At 47.0% G+C, this 22,018-nt stretch overlaps 1 protein-coding gene across 5 annotated transcripts in view; it reads right to left on the minus strand.

Annotated features, from left to right (window-relative positions):
- Dlg5 (discs large MAGUK scaffold protein 5) overlaps positions 1-22,018 on the minus strand; it is a 127,534-nt gene that overhangs the window by 82,933 nt on the left and 22,583 nt on the right. For all 5 annotated transcript variants that reach the window (XR_005873276.1, XM_040735906.1, XM_040735904.1 and 2 more), the window contains exon 2: positions 568-636. Coding sequence is in view for 4 of the 5 variants with exons in the window: in XM_040735906.1 (XP_040591840.1) it covers positions 568-636 (69 nt within the window). In the remaining variant the exon portion in view is untranslated. The remainder of the gene's footprint in view (positions 1-567; positions 637-22,018) is intronic.

The following is a 22,018-nucleotide window of genomic DNA, read 5'->3' on the forward strand; positions in this document are numbered from 1 at the left end:
CTCCTTGGTGTGTGTCAACTTTCCCATCTCCCTGTAATATGAATGCACAATGACTTAACCTAATGATCTCTGTGAGCTTTCAAATCCAAAAAGGTGGTACGATATAGGGCAAAGGTCTCACACAGGAACTTTGGAAGACTAGGAAGTTAACCCCCTTTCATGTCAGCACGTGTCCAGGGAGTCGAGAAAGGCCTGGTCTCATTCTCCTAAGCTCAGGGAAACATCCATTTCAGCATGGACAGGCTACTTGTCTAGAACAAACACACTAGCCCTGTTGCAGAGGACAAGCATAAAGTTCCATCTCAATAAGGAGCTTCTTACTCAATAAGTAGTTAGCCTACTCCATGAGTGATGATGTAGACAAACACACTTCCCACACCCATCTCCCTAACACCAAAGCCAGATGCTTGTGACAGGAGAAAATGAGAATGTCATCAACAGAAGAGGACCTCACATATAACCACATGGGAGAATTGATGTCCCATGTCAGAGAAACCCTTCCCAGGCCAACCCTATTTAAGACCCAAGCCACAGTCCACCCACTGTCCCCAAGAATGGAGAACTTACCCACACTGCTGAGGGAGCTGCTGCTCTCCGAGTCTGAGGGCATGATGGACAGGACACTGTAGGTGGAGCCTGGGGACATAAATGAAGAGCAATATGTTACTAACCCAAGGGCCACCACTAGTCCTCAGCCCAAGTTCTGGTGTATTGTTCTGCTGCACCAGGGCTGGGAACCTGGAGTCCAAGTCAACAGGGAGATGTGCTGGGCAGTATCTGGACTCGGCTCAGTCTGCCTACCTTTCTTTTTCACGCTCACACCATGATGCTCTGGAATCTGATCAATGGATAGGGGGATTCCAGCCTGCCAGCTGCCTTCTATCCCACATGACCATCTGAGTCTCAATCCTCAGAATCCATGATGGAAGGACAGAACTGACCCCCCCCAAATTGTCCTCTGACCTACACACAGACACACACACACGGACACACAAACACACAATAATAATAATAATAAATTAGTAATAGCATGGACATAAAGAAGGCTCAAAAGGTGAGAGTGTTTGCCACCAATCCTGATGACCTCAGTCAATCCCCAGGTCCTACATGGTAAAAGGAAAAATACTGCCCTCCCCCCCACACACACTGAATAAATATAATAAGGTTCTTAATAATAAAAAGTAAAGTTACTCAAAAACTTATGAGCAATTACGTCACCAAAACATAGAGTAGCACATTTTGTTTGGTGCCACCCTGTCCCTCCCCCCCCCGCCGCCATGAGGGAAGACAGGAGCACTAGGGCGAGCAGGCACCTAATGCCATTTGTTTCCTGTGTGCACACTCCCACCAGGGTTTGATTTCAAATACTTTCCAATGCCAGGTACAACCTGCCAAGCTCAGGAGCAGCCTACATTCTGGCATGCCGGGTGGGCAGCACTAGGCACACTGAGCACGCCCAGGCCTGCTGGGCCCTGGTTCCAGCCTGTGTGAGGAAGAGGATCAGTCCTACAAAAGGTCCCCTTGCATCAGTGACATTCCTCACTGAGGAGTGGAAAACAAGTGTGTATATTGCTCTCTAAGGCCACAACTGACACAAAATTAAAGGACAAGGCAAACCAATGCCACTGGGAAACTGCACTGGCAGAGGCAGTTACAGAAAAGCATGCCAGGCAGGGGTAGTAGGTTACATAAAACAAGTATGAAGAGGAATGTTTTGTTCCAGGCTGAGCACAGGTTGGGTTTTGCCTCAGGGCTCTGACATTAGAGAGCTGCTAAGAACAGAGTCAGAAGGGCCTGATTCAGAGGCTCCCTTCCCTTCCTCCACGTCTTTTCCTGGGTCCCCAAGACCTGCAGTATCATGAAGGGAAAAGGGGGGGGGGAGGGAGAGGGGAGGGACACAGCAGAGTGGCAGGGTGGGGCAGGAACAGGAAAGGGAAATGGGGAGGGAGACCCAGGGAAGCAGCTAGCTTCCTGGCATAGTGAGGAAACTTCCAGGAGCACAGAGCATCCCAGAAGACAGAGGAGCCTGAATAGGGAATGATGTCCACCTATGAAGATCAGAGGCATCGACTATGGGGGCCTAGTAGGGAGTTAGCCAGACTGCCTATCAGACAAGGAAACAAAGAGGGAGGGGAAACAGGACAACATACCCTGGGGGTGGCAACAACAGGCCAGTGGCCAGCAATAACTAGTGTCTTCGTCACTGAATTTTATAGGTTATCGGAGGAGTCTGGGTTGTTAGCAGGAAGGAGTGGGTCTAGTCTTCCAAGAGGACAATCCTAGGCTGAAATGTGTCCTCTGACATCTCCCCAGCAGTTGATGATGCTGTCTGCAGAGGAGTGGCAGCAGGGGGACCCAGTGCTCTCAAGGCATGACTATCACAGGGCCATTTGTAAGTCATTTCCAGAGTAGAAGAATCAAAAATATTCCACCATTCTAACACACAGCTAAAAAAAAGAAGCTATGTTCATGTTCTACCCCAGTAAACCCTGGCCTAGAACTATGTAACTGAAGCTGACCTTGAACTCCTGATCCTCCTGCCTCTGCCTCCCAAGTGCACTCTGTTTATGCAGTGCTGGGGACTGAATCTGCACACTGGGCAATGGAGCTGCACCCAGCTCTACTCCCAAGCTCTACAATAGGGCAATGCTGTGCATTCCACATCTATGCACTTTTGCATCAGAAAAGGATACGCTGCAAATTATTGTAGCTTCTTACATTTTATTTAGTTGTAATATTAATCACATACATTTACAATGTACAATTGATATTTCAGCACACACGGATGTGCTACATATTGATCATCAACAACTGGAGGTGATGTCCATCACCTCTCATAGTTCTCATTTCTTTTTTCAGTAATTTTTCAAACCCTCCCATGTTCCCTCCTACACCTTGCTCTTTCAAATTCAAAGCCTCTTTTTCTTTACTTGTTACATATGTGTGTTTGTATTGCACAAATAGAACTTGTTCGGTCTGTATGTTACTTACATGCAAAATTTTAAGTTCTCACATAACCAGACCATCCATAGATAGCTGCAAAGAATAAGACTCTAACAACTGGGCTGGAGAGATGGCTCAGAGGTTAAGAGCACTGACTGCTCTTCAGGAGGTTCTGAGTTCAATTCCCAGCAACCACATGGTGGCTCACAACCATCCTTAATGAGATCTGGTGCTTTCTTCTGGTGTGCAGACATACATGGAGGCAAGATGTTATATTCATAATAAATAAATAAATAAATCTTTTTTTAAAAAAAAGACTCTAACAACCATATTTCAGTTCTAAACTCAGGAGCCATCCTTTTAGATTGTGTCTGTTTTTCTCTATGGGAACCAGGAAGGCTGGCCAGCTGATATATAGTTGATTGTTTTGAAAAGATACCTACTTGGGAAAGGCAGCACAAATAAATGTTCCAGTCACATCCTCACAGTGTGTGCTACAGTCAGTCCAGCCTGGTGCTTCAGCCTGCGCCCCCTAGATGCCACTGCCAGAACGGAGCACTTGCTTCTTTCTCTTACTGGCATCCGCAGTGTCCCATCTTCCAGTAAAGCAGCCCACACACACACCACCCCTCCCCACAGCAAATTTCCACTGTTAATTAAGCTTGGCAGATGCCTTTCTTCTGCCCTGCCTCATGTCTTCCCTATCTGGGGGAGTCTATTTCACATCTCTGCAACCAATACATTCCGTTCCCCCTCCCTGCCCCCAAAGTCCTCACTGAGCTATGTGGCCTGCCTCGGGCAGAGTGACATCTTTATCTGCATCTCTGGGAATCATCCTGACCCCTCATCAGAGGTAGATGGCAGGGCTCCTTGCCCTGGCAAGGCTGATGGGTGTGGGGAGTAACTGGTTAAGACTGAGCAAAGCGTAGTTTTAACAATGGTCTCAGAGCCTTGGACATCATTGGGGGAAAGGACCCAAAGACCACTCTGTCTGAACAGTGTCATAATCACTGTCTTTAAAGCCCTATGTGGTCAGGACTGCTAGCAGAAGACAGGGGAGTTAGCTCCCATCCCCCAAACCAGACAGACAGACAGACAGACAGACAGACAGACAGACAGACACACACACACACACACACACACACACACACACACACACACACAGTGTCCTTTCAAAGCTGATAATTTCCTGAGGGGAATTAAATGACATCATCTCCCTCTGGGGTTTCACAATCAAACCTGAAAGGCCAACAGGCATCCCACCTCAGCCCAGCATACTTAGATGTCCTGCATCTGCAGTAGCAATAAGAATATGAAAATTCCCCTGCTGACCAGAAGGGACTGCTGAAGCTACCAGAACCTTAAGGCACCCAAAAAATCTTCTGTGGGGGAAGAACACTCTCTACTCAGAGCCCAGTTCACTGGACACTATAGTCAGCAAAGTTGTCCTCACATTTGCTATCTGAGGGCCAGCGTATGAGATCCTAAACAGACTACAGAAACCCAAATGGCATATGTGGAGACATTTCCACAGAAGACAAGTTTCAGGTGGATGTGTGAGCTTGAGAGTTATCTGTGTGGGTTCTCTATTATCTGAGGAACTGCTTGGGGACCTGGTTAAAGGGTAACTCAAGGTAGGACCTGAGACTGCATTGCTAAGAAGCCTCAGGACATGTGGACAGACCTGTGGTGCAGGACCAAGGGCCAGGAGCAAGGCTAAAAGGGAGAGGGGAGAAGGGTTACAGATGGATGCTTCCACAGAAGACTTAGGAGAAGCAGGTGCTTCTGGGAGACAGCTAACCTAGTAACACTGTGGGACTGACCCTCCACAAGCATTATCTATGCCCTTCAGAAGAGCCTGGGCCTGCTACTCCTGTTTACAGTGTGACTCAGTCCTACTGGGTCACTAAGACCAACTTCAAAGGAACTTCCCGAACTCTCAGGCCCCTGTCAGCAGCCTGCAAGGGCCAGGGCATCCCTTCACCACCCTCCTCCATTTACCTGGAATAGTGAAGGGCTTAGTGACTAATGTGCAAACTCAAAACAGCTGAACTAGCATGCAGAGGTCCCTAACCATCTGGCCCCCTGAGACAGCATGGCCACAGACAGGCCAGCCCCTACTTGGAAATGAGCTTGCTATTCTGAGGCAGCTCTAAAGCCCCAAGACAGCAGGTATCAGCAGCTGGGGCCTGCCCCACCCTGCTGACCTCCACAGCTCACACCTGAAGTACTATAACCCATGTGTCAATCACACCCAGATTCACGCTTGTACCTGCAGAGCACAGTCAGCTGAGAGGAAACAGGTTCAGAAGTTTCATAGACCGCACAACTACTAGGAAGGTCAAGAGAGACTCTTTCCCATGTGAGCCTGTAGGCCAGAGGAGATGGGGGTGACTAGAATACAGTACCAGCTCCCCTGGACTTATCTCCCTAATCCCACCTTTACCTCACCCTCACGATCTCTGGGTGTCCATATGCTTATGGTAACAAGGCAATGCTGGGAATGCTTCCCTTGCAAAGGTCCTGTGAGGATCAACTGAATTACTCCACAGAGTGTCTGAAACAACACCTGACATGGCCCCAAGCGTGAGCTGTTGAGCTTAGATTCTGATGAGTCAGGCTGAAGCAGGCCCTTCCAACCCTGCCCTTGTCCACTCCTGAATCACCTATATGGAAGGCTGTGACAGAGATGAAATCACAGTCCACAAAAAACTGCAGACTTGGTGGCACTCTCTAATAGTCAATGACAGCAGCTAATGGGTCCTTAGCCGAGTAAGTGCTAGGACTGTGTGTGTGTTGGCTCATACTACAGACATTGCTTCAGTTAACACTCATAATAACCCAGAAGTCATCATTAGGTTCATTTTACAGAAGAGGAAACCAAGACTGTCTCAATTACACAATGTGTTTAAGGGAGAGTTATTAAGGGCAAACAAGACACAATCCATGTGTGCTACCCTTGAGTCTGGGCCCTTGGAGCTCTGAGGTGGCAGAACATCCTAGAGAAGATGTAGAACATCACCAGCCCTCACTGGTGAGCCACTCACTTCCTGACTGTGGAGATGAGCAAAAGGTGGGTAGTGAGAGCCACTGTTTACTGCTCACATCCAGTGGTGCTGGGTTAGGAAGAACTGCATGGAGGGCGGGCCCTGCTCCAGCTGTACACACTGAGACCCAACAAGGGAGGCTGACAAACCTCAGGCATTTCAGGGAACTAGCAGGGTGGTCATGGACAGCCCTGGGATGCATCTCACACAGGCTAAGGTATGTTAGTTAAGAAGTCCTACCTTCCGACTGTGTGTACCTTAGGGGGGTCTATCTGAGAGTGAAAAGATGCTAACTACTTCTGTGCACAGCAAGTTGGTGTTTCAGACCATGCCTGATTTGTCCTCAGTGTGCACAATCCACCTGGGCTTGTACATTAAGATTTGTCATCGGGTCCCCCACCCCTGCACATGAAGATAACACCACAGTGTTCTTTGTGAAGTTTGAGGACACATGCCTTCAGCTTGGTAAAACTGTAATGGTGCTTATCTCTCCCCTTGTGGGTCATCATAGGACTACTGATCTAACTTACAAAAGTGGCAGGGTGTCCACTGCCCAAAAATGAAAGCATGCACTGTGAGGACAGTGGCCCTGGGGGAACAATGGGAGCATCGTTTGCCTGAAGCTCTGTGTTATAAAGATTGAATCTATAAGATGGGGACCCCAGGAAACCCAGAGGTCAATTTTGCTTCTGCACATGCTCTCCAATCTAGAAACCCATAACATGAAACGAGAGAAAACAAAGCACGCAAGCCAGAATTACATTAAAGTGAATGTCTGTGTTTAAAAAAAGAAAAGAAAAAGCCAAAACTAATGGAAATACACACACCATCTTTTTTGCTACTTGTTTGCCTTGTTTTACTGGGATGAAAGGTCAGGCCAGATAGCAGCTTCTCCACCAGCAGAAGGGTTTAGGGGATACCACAAGCAAGAGCCTGGGAACACTAACCATTTCAAATAGGCTGAGCTGTATGTGAGATGAGGAAAAGGGTGAAAGGAGCCTGGTACTGTCAGGAACTGTCAGCCACAACCAGGCAGGGACACCTTTAACCTGGTACTGTCAGGTACTGTCAGCCACAACCAGGTAGGGACAACCTTTAACCGTGCCTTCCATCATGAAAACAAGCCTGACTTCCTTGTCACTCTTGACTGTGATGACTGGCATATTTGCACCCAAAAAGTACCAGGGGTACAAGGCAGTGTCTTAGGGCTTGGCAAGAGGAGGCTGGTCCACAGTTATGCCTCAGGGGGAGGCAGGGGCAGAGTAGGCTAGGCATCAAGAGTATCCTTTCAAAAGTACAAAAGGTCAAGCATGTTCACTCATTAGTGATGTCTACAGCAACCTGACCAGGGCTGGCAACTGGGAGAGTCTGACCACAGTACCCTGCCCTGTACCATGCCCAATGTGGATGGAGTGATGGCCAAGTTCCTCTGGGCTCCAGTCAGTCCTAGCAATGGCCGACGCTGTCTTGAAATACACTCCCTTAGAGCTGTAGGAGCACACAGAAAGGATGAAGACCTCTGCCAGGCCTCTGCCTTGGCCAGCTCCTGTACCCAGGCTGGGCTCAGTTCCCATGTCCACCACACCCCAGCACCGTATCTCTGGCCTTTCTGTCCTACAGACTCCACTGCTTTCCATCATCTCAGGATGTCAGGTAGCTGGGGATCAGCACATTGTGGGTCCCACTGTGTGACCCTAAGTCAGCTGCTCCAACATCCTGTGTTTCCTTTCTTGCTTATTGAATAGGGAGAGTACTGAATGATGAGCAGTCAATGAGTAAGAGTACAGAGAGTGACATCCTCTGAAGAGCTGGGCACCCATTAAGCTCTGAAACCCTGCCTCAGTGGCCCTCCTAGGCAATGCCTGCAAGAGAGCGGTGAACAGACTTCAGCGCCTGTGAACTGGCTCTGGCAGACAGACCCAGCCTTTGTTCAACTCCTGGAAGGGTCACTGGTAGAAAGCCTTTTCTATGAAGAGCCTGTATGCCAACTATTACACCCCTCTCTCCGTATCTAAATTAAAGACTATTCTTGTAGGCTAGGAAGGCATGATGGTTACTCTCAATTATCACTCTGGGCATGCCTGTGGGGGATTATCAAGATGGCACTGATTGGGATGAGACCATTCACCCATGATTCATTCCCTATGCTGGGATCATGAACTGTATAAAAATGAGAAAGATGATCAAGATATGTATTTCCCAATAAAAAGAGAGGAGGAAACTGAGGTAAGCACAGCGTTCATCACTGTTTCTTCATTATGGATGTAATAAGTGACCAGTTGCTTCAAACACTGATGCTGTGACTTCCCCACCAAGATGAACTGTAACCTCAAACTATGAACCAAATAAACCCTCTCTTCCTCATATTACTTTTGTCAGGGTGTTTTCTTACAGCAACAGGAAGAGTAACTAATATACAAAGCCTTTTTCCTCTTTCCACCATCTGCCAATCAAGCTCGTTCAAAGCCAGCTCTGCCTTCCCTTACAGATCAGATCTCCTGACCTGCTGCATGCTGAACAAACCCACCTTCCCATTCAGTCTTCATGGGCACCGGCATGTGGGCATCAGACAACCAAAGTAAGATGGGGGTTGGTGTACTATACAAGGTGTGTGTCCCCCACCCACCGTGGGCATGTCTGTACTGGGAAATGGCAGCTACTCTAATGCTCAGAGAAAGTCATTGAGATGGCTCAGAAGGTAAAGGTATATGCCACAAAGTCTGACCCACATGGTGGAGACAACCACCTCCCCAGTTGCCCTCTGACCTCCACACCAGTGTTATGGCTGGCACACACATGCACACATGTGAGTACACACACACACACACACAAGCATACTAATACAGAGAATACTGGGAGGTCATGGGAATACAACTGAGAACAAGGCAGATAAATGTTCTGATTTACCACATAAGCAGTGAGGGGATGAAATAAACACAGGATGCTCTCCGAGGAGCTCATAGCTGGGTAAAGACTCAGAATATAAGGGTGCAGGAATAGGACTGTTTTAAGCAGGGGGCCAGATTGAAAGAGGGCCTGGCAGTCAGGATGGGGAAGCTGCAGATGCAAGTGAGGTCACAGGAGGCTGGTTCAGGTGACTTTACAGTCCATAAGAAGATGTAGGCTTTCCTCTGAGTAAGATACAAACCTCCAGAAAGTGTGTAAGTATTTCTCTGTTGTTCTTCTAGCAACCCTTTTCCTTTCTATATGTATTCAAAATACAGAATAAACTGCCTCCTCCCACACATGTACACACACGGAAAATAAAAAACACCTTAGCTAGACCAGTGTTTGTCTGGTACACACAAGACTGAGTTCGATCCCCAGCAACATATATACCTGATAGGTGGCTCATGTCTATCTGTAATCCTAGTACTCAGGAAAGTCAAGGATTGAGGCAGCCTGAGCTACATGAGACAAGAAGAGGAAGGAGGGTCAGGCAGTAGTGGTGCATGCCTTTATACAGCCTCTTAGGAGGCAGAGGCAGGTGGAGGCGGTTTGAGGTCAACCTGGTCTACAAAGTGAGTTCCAGGACAGCTAGTACACAGAGAAACCTTGCCTTGAGAAAAATCAAACAGACAAAATAAAAAAAAAAAAGAAGGGGGGAAGAGGAGGAGGAGGATAAAGAGGAGGAGGAGAAGAGGCACAGAAAGAACAAGAGAGTAATTGTTCTAGAAGGCACCCTGAGAGAGCTTGGGAGGCCTTACATACCTAACACATACTAAAAAGAGTCAGAATGCAAAAAAAAAAAAAAAAAAAAAGTTTGCTTTGGGAGCAAACTCAGTCAGTGAAGTGCTTCCGTGTTGCATAAAAACCCAAGGTTGATCCCAGAATCCATGATTAAAAAAAAAAAAAACTGGGTATGACGTTACATGATAGCAGAGGCAGAGACAGGTGGATTCCTGGGGCTCACTGGGCAGCCAAGCCACCCTACTCAATGAACTCCAGGTCAATGAGACCCTCTCTCATGAGAGGCTGTCCTCTGGTCTCCACACACACACATCAAAAGACACTTTGGTCATGTGAAAGTTAGAGACACTCTCCCAAAGAGGCAGTTATGTAGATGGTTGGCCTTGATTTTCCCACCAGGGAAAGGATGGGTTTGTATTAAACTAGAAACCAAAAGGGGCATCTAAGAAGAAATTCCATGCCTGAACCTACATCTGGAAAGGAGCCCAGGGCTGGTTAGTGATCTCTGCCATGGGTAAGATGAAGGATCACTCCTGGGCCTCTATTGGCTGGATCACATCCAGAAGCTATTTGCTTAGTGCTTGGCAGGCTTATTATAACTAATTGCTAATTGAAACTAAACTCCCAAATCCAATCTGTTCTCCAAACTTTTTTTCTAAGTTCTGTTTTACATGTCTTAGTGTGTATGAGGGAGTACACACATGTGTGCAGATGCCCAAGAGGGGCAGAAGAAGGCATTGGATCAATGTAAAACTGGCAGCCCAAGTCTGGTTCTCAGGATTAGCACCAAGTACCCTTAACCTCTGAGCCATCTCTCCAGCCCTCTCCACACCTCTTAAATGACTAGGACTAAAAAAGTCTCCAGGAAAAATAAAATGGTACCTGTCTCTTTACATTGATTTGTTTTGTGAAGCCCTGCCCAAAGCAGATAGTCTTCTGATCCCCAGACATCCTCTCAGATAAGGTAACACCATGTGAAATCATCACCACTGCCAATTATCTAGCACCTGGTGTGAATTCTCAAACAGGAGCCTTCAGAGGAAAACTGCAGGGCACAGTGACATGTCCAGCCCTACAGAAATCAACTTAGCTCTCACTTGCTCTCTCCTCTGCCATGTTCACAGCAGGGGCAAGGAGCTTTCAGCTGGGAGCTGAGCAGTGGGCCACCAGTGCCAGGCATTCAAGCAGGGACAACAGCTCTAGAGATTACCCTCCAGTCCTAACAAAGCACGACAACACATCTCAAGTATCCACCTTAACCCCAAAGCAAAGCTGCCATCAAATTTCAGCTTCATTTCAGTGATCTCCTTGACCCAGTTGCTCACACAACATTCAGCGCAAGGGCATAGCCAATCTCATCCTCCAGAGAGCAGTGGACAGGGCCAAAGGAGGAGCTCCCCCGCCCATCTCAGGAAAATCTGGCCCCACAATATCTTCAGATTGCCCAGGGATGACAGGAAAAGGGGAAAGAGAGTGAAAGTATTTTAAATGCTAAGAGGATGTGGGTTTATCATTTACACAGGGCCCAAGACAGAGAAAGGGTTACTCTTATGCAATAAGGGAAAATAGTTCCTTATTTTGTTCAAAAACCCACTTAAAATCAAAAACCTACATCTGCAACCACAAATGACAGCAAATGAAACCACAGTATGCCAGTCCCCAAAGACACAAAGGAATCCTATAGCTTGAGTCTGTTTGCCATCTGAGGGCAAGCTAGGTCTCCTTCTCTCCTCACAGGGTCTAGGATTACCACCAACCCAATGCCCAGTAATGCCAGGCTGTGTGTAGCCCATCCCAGTATAAACACCATTCTCTGTGCCCACCATGAAACAGTAAAATACAAAGATAATCCTCAAGTTCACAGCATGCTGATGAGAGGGGTATTGCCCCTAGCCCCACTCTATGACTAAGAACCCTGAGGCTCAGAGATTAACAGATAAAATAGGCTCATTCTACAAACCAAGACCACCAGACACACCATCTCTGAGCCCTAAGCATACAATAATCACCACACTGCCTCTGTTTTGTAAGCCCCATACCAACCTCACCTGTCACTCACCCAGTCTGTTCCTGCTGGATACTCACAGGCTGAAGCCATTCACTGCCCCCCTCCCCACCTCCAGTGTAGGGACCCCCAACCACCACATGCACATTTAGGGTGACAAGCTCTTTACTGTGTACAATTATAAACTCTCTTCTTTTCATCTTTTAATTAGTGCTATATTGCTTTGGCAATCAAAAGGGGGGAAATCACTGTTTAGGAAAAGTATACCAACATAGCTAAAATATGCTTTGGAATCTTCAGCTTCTGTGCAAAGAAATTAGGTGATTAAAAGGAACTTATCTGGAAAGACTACTAAGGGGGAAAAAATCCAAGTTGTCATTGCCAATGTCACGTCAGCCAAAACAAGATAAAGGGGGCAGAAGCATGGGTGCTGAGGCCAGTAAGCCTGCCTAGGCCACCACCAGAAATGACCTATTTTTAAAAGCAAGTTCCATTTCAGAAAAAAAAAAAAAAGAGGAGACCTTGAGGGGCAGACAAGCAGGTCCCACAGTGACAAGAGTGGTGTGCTTGTAGCAATAGCAGCCACCCAGAGCCCGGCAACAATCCTCATCTGAAAAATTCAGATCCTTCATGGCAGACAGGGCTCCAACAGCAACACACTATTGGCAGAGACCCTACAAAGTGCCAATTTTTATATTCCCTAGGGCCTGCGGGGCTCCAGGCTTCTTGGCTTAAATGGAAACTGTCAGATAGGATTTTGTGCAAACACAAAGTTTCCTCAGGGGCAAACATTCTGAGAATACAACTTTCTCTTTCATTTTCTGACAGCTTTGTGTACATGGTGGATACATGAAAGATGAGGCAGGCCAGTGGTGAGGGCCTCCGGGGTGCAAGCAGGAGATGGGTGGAGGATATAGGGTCACCCAGCTGCTCTTCTCCTCCCACGGCCTCTTCTACTACCATCCATGTTAGCATGCCGACCATCTTGATAACCTGCAATGTGTTACAGAAGGAGCTGGGGAAAAAAGAATATGAAAAAAAAAAAAAAACACTGACAGAGGATAACAAAAGCTTTGGATGAACTGAATAGAGAGTATTACCAATGAGGCTAAAGGGAGTTCTGTCAGTAAAGTACTTGCTGTACAAGCACGAGAATTCTCATTTGATCCCCAGCACCCACATACAAAGCCCCAATAGCAGGCCTTTGTAATCCCAGGGGTTAGGGAGTCCTAGACAGGAGGATCCTTGGGCTTGTTCATGAACCAGTCTAGCCAAATCCTAATCCTGAGCTTGGGGTTCAGTGAGAGAACCTGTCTCAAAAACAAGGTAGAACACGAGTGCCTGCGTGCATGCGTACGCACGTGCGCACGCACATACACACACACACACACACACACACACACACACAGAGGGACAAAGATAGAGACACAGATAGTGACAGATAGAGAGAATAAAATCTTCACCAGAGCTTATAGACAGGGTTGGTAAAGGACACCAATTCTTCTGGAACCATTTAAAAGGGCCAACTATGTTTATATCCTAAGAACCTTTCCTGATTCCTCCTAAAAGAGTCTCAAAATACAACGCACATGCCTGCCACCATGACACTTGGAGAAAATAGATTCTAAAGTGAGGGCATCTCTAAGAACCATCCCAACTTGTTAAAAAGGACACCTTCCTCTCAAGTTTTATGTTTTATCCTAAACCAAGTTCATCTTAAAAGTGTGGGTTTTCATAGTGTTTCATGTTACTGCTTGGGGCAGGGGGATGATGAAGATATCCCTTCAAGAAAGTAGGAAGAGTCGCCAAAACAGACACATCAGGGTTTTCAAAAGCATCCGTTTCTTACATTTAAGGAGACAAAGTGAACATCTGACCAGGGAGATCCACAACCCCTAGGTGAGCCCCCACCCCCACACACACATAGACAACTATGGAAACCAATGAAATCTTCAGACACAAATGGAAAACATTCTTTGATAACAACAATTCCTAAGACTGCACCAACAACATAGAGAAAAATGGGATCTATTCTGGATGCCTGTTCCAAGCTGGTTTCCCTGAGTGAAGTCATATGATCAAGCTGGAACACCCTACCACAAAGGCCATTTGTTTCCCATGAGTGCCCTGAGAATTAGTGGAACCAGTTGGCCCAGTCAGGAACTGTGAGTCTGGTGGATGGGTGGTACCAAGGGTGCCCTGTGACCATACCAGGTAATTAGTAAAGTGGTATTGAGTTACACAGTCTAGCAATTCACCTGCCAGGCAGGAATACGGGCAGTATTCTGCTTCCAGATACCAGAAAGGGTCAGGTGGGGTTACTTACAGGCTACTGTACCTCTGCTTCTATACACTAAGCATGGTGCCTTCAGACACTAGGGATGCAGCTGAAGAAAACATAGCATGCTGGGGATACAGAGTGCTTACCTAACATGCATAAAACCCTGAGTTCAGTTCCCAGGACTACATAAACCTACACCTGTAATCTCAGCTCTCAGTGGTAGAAGCAGGAGAATCCAAGGTTCAGCCATCCTCAGGTACCTAGCAAGTTCAAGCTAGGCTACATGAGACCCTGTCACCAGCAAACAGCTCATGGGGAAAAGGAGGAGGAACTGAGAAGGGAAAGGGAAGGAGAGGGATTGGAAGGGAAGTTAGAAGGGGAAAGTAAGGGAGAAGAAAGGATGAGGAGAGGAAGGGAAGGAAGGGGAGGGAAGACACTCTGAGACAGACAATTGGACCCTATGGAAACCCAGCTGCCCAGCATTCCATCTCAGATACTGCAAGAGTTCTCCAACAGGGCTGCAGGCAGATGGGTGAGCAGGTATGCAGATAGCTCACCCCACACAACACTGCACAGGCAAGTGACCTAGGAGCATGGCAGCTCTTCATCCTGCAGACAACACGACCAAGCCCACCAACACAGCCAGAAAGCTGAACCCTAGGGCCCAGGATCCTCTGCACCCCTACACTTCCCTGCAGGTCAGGCCCACAAAAGTATCCATCTCACCCTGCTCTCACAGACTTTATTTGTGGTTCCAAGTCTCAGACATATTCACAGATCTCAGGGACTAGGAGTGGCAGCAGCTTGCAAGTGAGGCTCCAGCTAATAAAATAGTATCCACACCTGCTTTGCTTATATCTCACATGAGCCCTCAATCCCTCCCTACCTCATGACCCACAAGCAGCAAGTAAGCATGGAATACAGGCAGAAGCCAAGCTGACTGTGAAAAAAAAACCCGACCTGGACAGACAAAGCAAAGTAGTTGACCCATCAGAGAATGAGGGCCATCTTGGGAGCTGATAAATGTTTAGGACACCACCAGCTCTTCCTTCTCCTAGCTGGCAAGTGTCTCCAGCACAAAACCTGGCTGACACTACATGTGCTCTATCTAACCTCCAAAAGAACACGGTCACCAGACAGTGTCTCAGAATGTTAAGACAGAAGATCTCCAAAGACCAAACAGTATACTGTATGCTTCTGACAGACAAGAAACAGATCCCAGCAGGGCTGGATGCTGCCTACCTCTAGGGCCCCCTTGGATGCTATACCTGTCTACCTTATTGCCAATGACCATCTAACAAAACTCTGTCACTCTAGTGAGTTCCTAAACATCAGGGCAGTTCTTTATTTAGCTCTTTGGCTCCAGCATCTCTTGTGGGGTCCAGAACCAGCAGGTACCCAATACAAAGATGCTGTGATTCAAAAACAGTCTGTTGTCTACAGTAATATCCATGATTTTTATCTGCAAGTATTTTACAAGACAATGAAAAAAGTAAGGGCTGGGGGTACAGCTCAGGAATAGAGCATGCGCTTAGCAAAAATGAGATTCTGGGTCCTCTCCCTAGCACCAAAAATACAAATAAAAGTACAGTATGCTGTGTGAATGGATGATCCAGAAAGCTGGCCAGAGACACTGGTTAAGTCAACCCATGGCTTTCTCCTTCTCAGCCTAGACGTACTGGGTCCTAAGCAAGTGAGGAAAGGAAACACCCAGAGAATGGCAAGACTAATATGCTGTGTGGCCTAGGGACACAGACCAGACCTGGCTCCCACCCTGCCTCTGACACTAAAATGATGGCCATATAGACACCTGGACTCAACCTCAGTTTCTTCTATTTTTTCATCAGAAGATACATGTCACCCTGCTTACCTACCAGGATCAGGACTAGAAAAGACAAATAATGAAACACAAATGTATGTACATTGAGGAATACATGTGCACGTGTGCGCGCGCACGCACACACACACACACACACACACACACCAGCTTCAGTCCTTTGCACGGTCCCCAGGAATGCATCCATGCCTTCCTTATCTATCAGCTCACTTCTTCCTCCCAGATCGTTAAGCAATGAGAATGAACCAGACACCATCAGCCCTACTTTACTGATGATAGAAAACAGTTCCAGTAGGCTTCAGAGGAATGTGTGTACAGTACCTCAGGAACCCACCACATACTCTTACTGGAAACCTGGATCTTAGGAGGCAGCTCCCGAGGGTCCCTTTATTCAACCTGCAGTGCCCACAATCCATGTCTGGTTGGATAGCAATGCCCATTGCCAGTTTCTTGGATGCAACAGACAAGCATGATTGTTGACTGCCCCATGCTTGGGGACAAAATGACCATCAACTCGGTGCAAAGGAATATTGATAACTACACTCTATGGGCTGGGACTCAACCTGATCCTCAAGAGGGAAGGAGTAACAGAGGGTGCAATGGGAGGAAAGCCAGACGTTTCCTGAGCTGAGTTCACTCACTACCCTACCCCAATAACAGCCATATGAGTTCCTCCTCACACATGAGGGCACCTTTCTGTCCCTTGGGAACTGGAGTAAGTGGCCAAAAGCCCATTCCTAAGCACCAAGTCAGTAGCTCCAGAGCTTTAAGGAAGCGTGTGGAGGCCCACCATATCCAGTGCCTGGTGCTCCTTGCTCCCTCATTCACAGTGAGTCCTTGGCTAACCAAGCCCACCACCCGTCCACACCCACTTCCCACCCACTCACCCACAAGGGCTAGCTCCTTGCTAGCCAGGCAGCTTTCTCTCTCTTGGTGAACACAATTCCAACTTGCCTCTCCTCCTCCAGTGTGCATTCACACACTCCCCAGAGGCTATGTCCCCTCTCCCCCTTTCCCACCACAGGACAAGGCCACCATCCTATCACTGTGTCCTCTTACTTCTCTTGCAGAGTCCTCCTCAAGGTAGCCTCTGGAGAAGTGACCATGGGTTCAGGGAGCACCCAACCTGCCCCAATCCTGTGATAGCTCAATCCACGTGGCTTCTCTAGCAGTGGCACAAGGCAGGCTCTGTCCAACAGACCTTATTCAGTGCAGCCAGCCAGGCAGGCTTATGTCCTCCCCCTCCCCCCTCCCCCTCTCTGCCCACCCTGTCCTTCCTCCTTTCCCAGCTGTGCACTGTTTGCAAAGACTCTACCAAAGATCAAGCAAGACAACCAGAGACTAAGACCAATCACCTCACCCCAAAGGCAGAGAAAGTTCTGAGATCCCTAAAAGATGCCTTTGACTTTTCAGATGTAGGTCACATGACCTGTCCTGGTACTGGAAAATTCAGCATGATAGCTTAAACTGTCCAGACATTTCACAAATGGAAGCCAACTTCATGCAGGCATATTGGAAACCTCTCCAGGATCTGACAGCAAGCTCTCTAGAAGAGAGCAGAGGTGATCTCTGGGACCTTTCAAGTTTTGAGGTTTCTAAGAGTGCCCGGGGGATGTCGATCGTACATAAATTAGTATGGTAAGAATGCATTCTAACAAACACATGTCAATCACTGGCAGTCAATTGGATTTTTTTGTTTTGGGGTATTTTGTTTTTGTTTTTGATTTTTGTTTTGTTTTTGGTATTGCTGTTATTTTAGTTTGGGTTTTGTTTGTTTGTTTTCTTTTGTTTTGTTTTTCAGACAGAGTTTGTCTGGGTAGCCCTGGCTGTCCTGGAACTTGCTTGCAACTCAGGGATCTACCAGTCTCTACCTCCCTAGTACTGGGATTAAAGGAGTGTACCACCACAACCTGTAAACTTTGTTTTTTCAATTAACAATAGGACAACAACCAAATGCAATATATTTATTAAAGGCTCAATTAAGAAAAAAAATTAGAAAAGGCATGTACAGGACAATTGGGAACAAGAGGTAAAAAATAACTGTAAGGCTAGGGGTGTGTTCCTGGAGGGGGGGCGGGGAGCACAGGGCCCTGGGAAGGATCTCTATTACCAAAAGGAAAAGAGGACTAGAGGATATGACTGTACCTGTTCCTGGATGTGACTACAGAGATGTGTTACTCAAGCAGAGACAGTGTCCTCTTTCAAGCATGCTTGAGTAACACATTTTTCAGGGTTTGGGGTAAATGTCTTGAGGGCTACAATCCTCCTGACTTAATGGGGAAGACTGAAACACATATAGCCAGAAGAGCGAGAAGGTGGAGGGGTCCAAAGCAGGTGCTAAGCCTGGTGAACTCAGATGAGCCTGCGCAAGAGCTTTTTCTCCATACTTCTGACCTTCCTGGGATCTGCAAATATTCATAAACAAAATGCTTCTTGTAATCTCAGTGTTTGGGGGGGTGGGTGGGACTGAGGCAGGAGGATGGTGTGTTTGAGGCCAGTCTGCTCTGCAATCCCCTATCTAGAGAGAGGGAGAAAAAAATTAAATGTGGGATAAAGCAGTGCCATTAAAAGTATGTCAGCCCAGAAAACATACATACAAGTTGTTGGGGAAGTCCTGTTATTTGCCTGTTATTTGTCAATAAAGTACTGTTGAGCCAATAGGAATCTAGATGGGAGGGACTAGGAGTCCAGGAGAACTCTGGGAAGGAGAAACACAGAGAGTCGAAATGTAACGCCATTGGGGTAGGAAGCCCGGAAACCTCTCCGGTAAGAGACATACTTAGATCAACAATTATGGGGTAATTACTTAAGTCAGAGCTAGCCAGTAAGAAACAAGCAAGGCCAACAGTTTCATAATTAATACAGCGTCTTGTGTGTTTATTTGTGGACTACAAAGCGGCAGAGCCCAGGCAACTGGCGGGAGATAAACCAAAGCGGCTAGCAAAGATAAAGCTTCCCTTAACAACAAGTAACATTATACAAGCTGGTCAGGTTATATTTAGGTGTGCGTGCATGTGTGCATGCATGCGTGCGTGTGTGTACATATATGCATAAACTTGAAAGAGTGCAAGAAGTGGTATATGGAAGACTTTGGGGGGGAAGAAAGGGGAAGGGTGAAATGATATAATTATACATAATCATCTCAAAAATAAAATAAAATTTCTAAAATGTTTAAGAACTGGGCATGGGCCCGGGTGTTGGTGGCGCACACCTTTAATCCCAGCACTTGGGAGGCAGAGGCAGGCAGATCTCTGTGAGTTCAAGGTTAGCCTGGTCTACATTGCAAGCCACATGGTGAGATTCTGTCTCAAATAGTAATAACAATAACAACAACACTAATAGTGAAAGAAAGTCCCAATTACATGTAGTGGCCTGGGCAGGAACATGGCATGTTCACAGTTACCACAGAAAGAAAGGAAAGGAGAGGAGAGGGAAGTGGAGAGGAAAACCATGAAGAAAACACTCCAGAACCCAGGCAGGTCATGTAACTGTTGGCTTAAAACCAGGCCAGCTGCGGCTGGAGAGATGGTTCAGTGGTTAAGAGCACTGGCTACTCTCCCAAAGTCCAATTCCCAGCACCCAGATGACACCTCACAATTGTCTGTAACTCCAGCTCCAGGGGATCTGACACCCTCCCACAGACAAACATGCAGGCAAATCACCAATGCACATAAAACAAATACATCTTTAAGAAACAGGCCAGTAACATTGCATGAAGGCCAGTGTGTTTTGTGTACTCAAATAGGTACAGAAAACATAAAGAACAGTTTATAGTGCCCTATCTTAAAAAGAGCATGGCTCCCAGAATACTCTCGGCCTACTTGCTTCCAGGTACCTGATGACAGTCACACTCCAGGCAGAGCTCCCTGCCCAAGGTCCACTACCCAACAACAGCACGGCCCTCTGAAGTCCTGACTGCTCACTGAAGACCTAGAAGTGTAGGGCCACCCAAACACAACTGCAAGCAAGCCTTGCAGCTGCTGCTGAGACAAGCACCTTCCTTCCAATGACAGGTAAGCCTCATTTACCAGGGAGGGCAGTGACTCTGTGACAGACATATGTCCATTGGACCTGGCCTGGCCTAGTGGAGGTGGCCTGGAATGTCCCTACAGCCTGCCCTCTCACAAAGACCTGGATTCCTTCCCACATTGCCACGGCTCACCACACTTGGAAGGTAGTTAGTGTTCTGGGTCCTTTGCTTTACCTGGAAAGAGGAGGAAAAGGAAGCCAGTCCTGCTGGAAGTACCCACTAGGATCTAAGAACCAACCCCTCTGCAAAGGAGACTGGTGACAATCCTAGGGAGACAGTCTGCAACAGCATCTTGAGATGGACTGGCTGACTGGCTTTTAGGTGGGACATAGGAGGAGAAAGGAAGGAGCCAGAGGGTCCAGAACAGGGCTGGAATCTAGAGAGCTGCCCAGGGCTTGCTTACTAAAGCTTGCTATCCAACCCTGGGAAGACACCAGCTAGCATCAATGCAGAAGCAGCTTCTCAGGGCACCTGAGTCACCAGGCTGGACTCCAGGTCTGTCCCTCAGGGCTGGAGACCTTGTCGTATGTACCTGAGGAAGTGGTCCCTGGTCCTCTAAGGAGTAGCTCCTAGGTTATGCAGGGTCACTGAAGGCCGCAACACTAAGATCTAAGGAGGGAGACCCATCCAGGGTCTGAGTAGCAGTCCTAGGACCTTCCTCTCACCCAGATATGGCGGAGGTCTGCTGGCTGCTTGGGTACAGGCAGTCAAGCTCAGCAGTGTGGAGAACCCTGACTGACAAGGCAGAAGGAAGCAGAATTGCTTGGTGGCAACTCCTACACTACCCGCTGTTCAGAGGCCAGCCTGGAAGACACTGTCCCTAGGTTATCCCAGACCAGAAGACTGCCCACTGAGGTCCCTGCAGTTTATCCAGGACACAGCAGCCACCATCTCTGTGGCTCACTGAAATACCCCTGTCCACATAAAGGAGCTAGACCACTGTCCCAAGGATTTTGACAGAGTGTGTGCACACACATGCATGAACACACATGGAGGAATGGGGAAGTCTTGAGATTGGCAAGGATGAGGGCCAGGTTTTCCAACAATTAAGACAGCTGAGATGATGCAGCCTTACAGACCATGAAAATAAGGACTTCTACAGGTTTCTGTGTTTTGTCATGATCCCCATGGAATGAACAGCGCCCCCATCCAGCAGGAAGCAGCTTAGAATGAGCGATGTCCAAATTCCCATATTGTTTATACATCTTTGTTTTCATTTGAATGGGGTTACTTATAATTGGTTAATGATCATAATTAATTTCTTTTTAATGGTAAAAGGGGTATTATGGTATGGAAATTAATACTTGGCATGGGTATGGTTTTTCATTTATTGATACAAATTCAAGGTCAATTTTGTGATGTATATATTTCTCCTCTTGATTAAGTATTGTGTCTATATTGACCTTTTAAAACATAATGTATAATTAAGTACAGATTGTAGATAGTTACTTTTTTTTGGTTTTGTTTTGTTTTGTTTTTTGACACAGGGTCTCTCTGTGGCTTTGGAGGCTGTCCTGGAACTCCCTTGGTAGTCCAGGCTGGTCTCGAACTTACAGAGATCTACCTGCCTCTGCCTCCCAAGTGCTGGGATTAAAGGTGTGTGCCACCAACGCCCGGCTGTAGATGGTTACTTATAATAGTCAGAACTTATAGTTAGGTAAGTTAGGTTTTCTAGATATACAGAAATATATTTGAGATAGACAGTCTTCAAACCTTTCAAAGACCTTCAGAAAATGGCATTTAAAATGGTTTAGGGTTTTTCTTGACAATGAGAAATGTCTGCTCCTGGCACATCAATTAAATCTGAGAGGAAGATGGGCATTGAAGAAACTGGTTGTGGAGTTTGCTTTCAAAGTGGCAAGATTAGCCCGGACTGTTTGATTGTTGTTGTATAAACTGGATATGCAGGACCCATAGGAAAATGACTGCTGAACTCAAACAGTCCTTCAGGGTTCCTGATTAATGGAAGAGTCTACCAGACTTTCTGCAGGACACAGAAAAATGACTGACAGACTGCCAATGCAGATGGACAGTTTGAAATTTACTGCTTTGCTGAGAAGTCTTCCAGACACATTGCGGCCTATGGGCTGAAGATGGATGCCCCAACGTTACAGAGGAACTTCAGGTGACTGTCCAGGTAGCAAGATGTCTCTGTCAATTCTAGTGTTTATATATTATCCTTCTG

This window comes from Mesocricetus auratus, unplaced genomic scaffold, assembly GCF_017639785.1.
Source record: "Mesocricetus auratus isolate SY011 unplaced genomic scaffold, BCM_Maur_2.0 Super-Scaffold_100053, whole genome shotgun sequence".
Classification (NCBI taxonomy): Eukaryota; Metazoa; Chordata; class Mammalia; order Rodentia; family Cricetidae; genus Mesocricetus; species Mesocricetus auratus.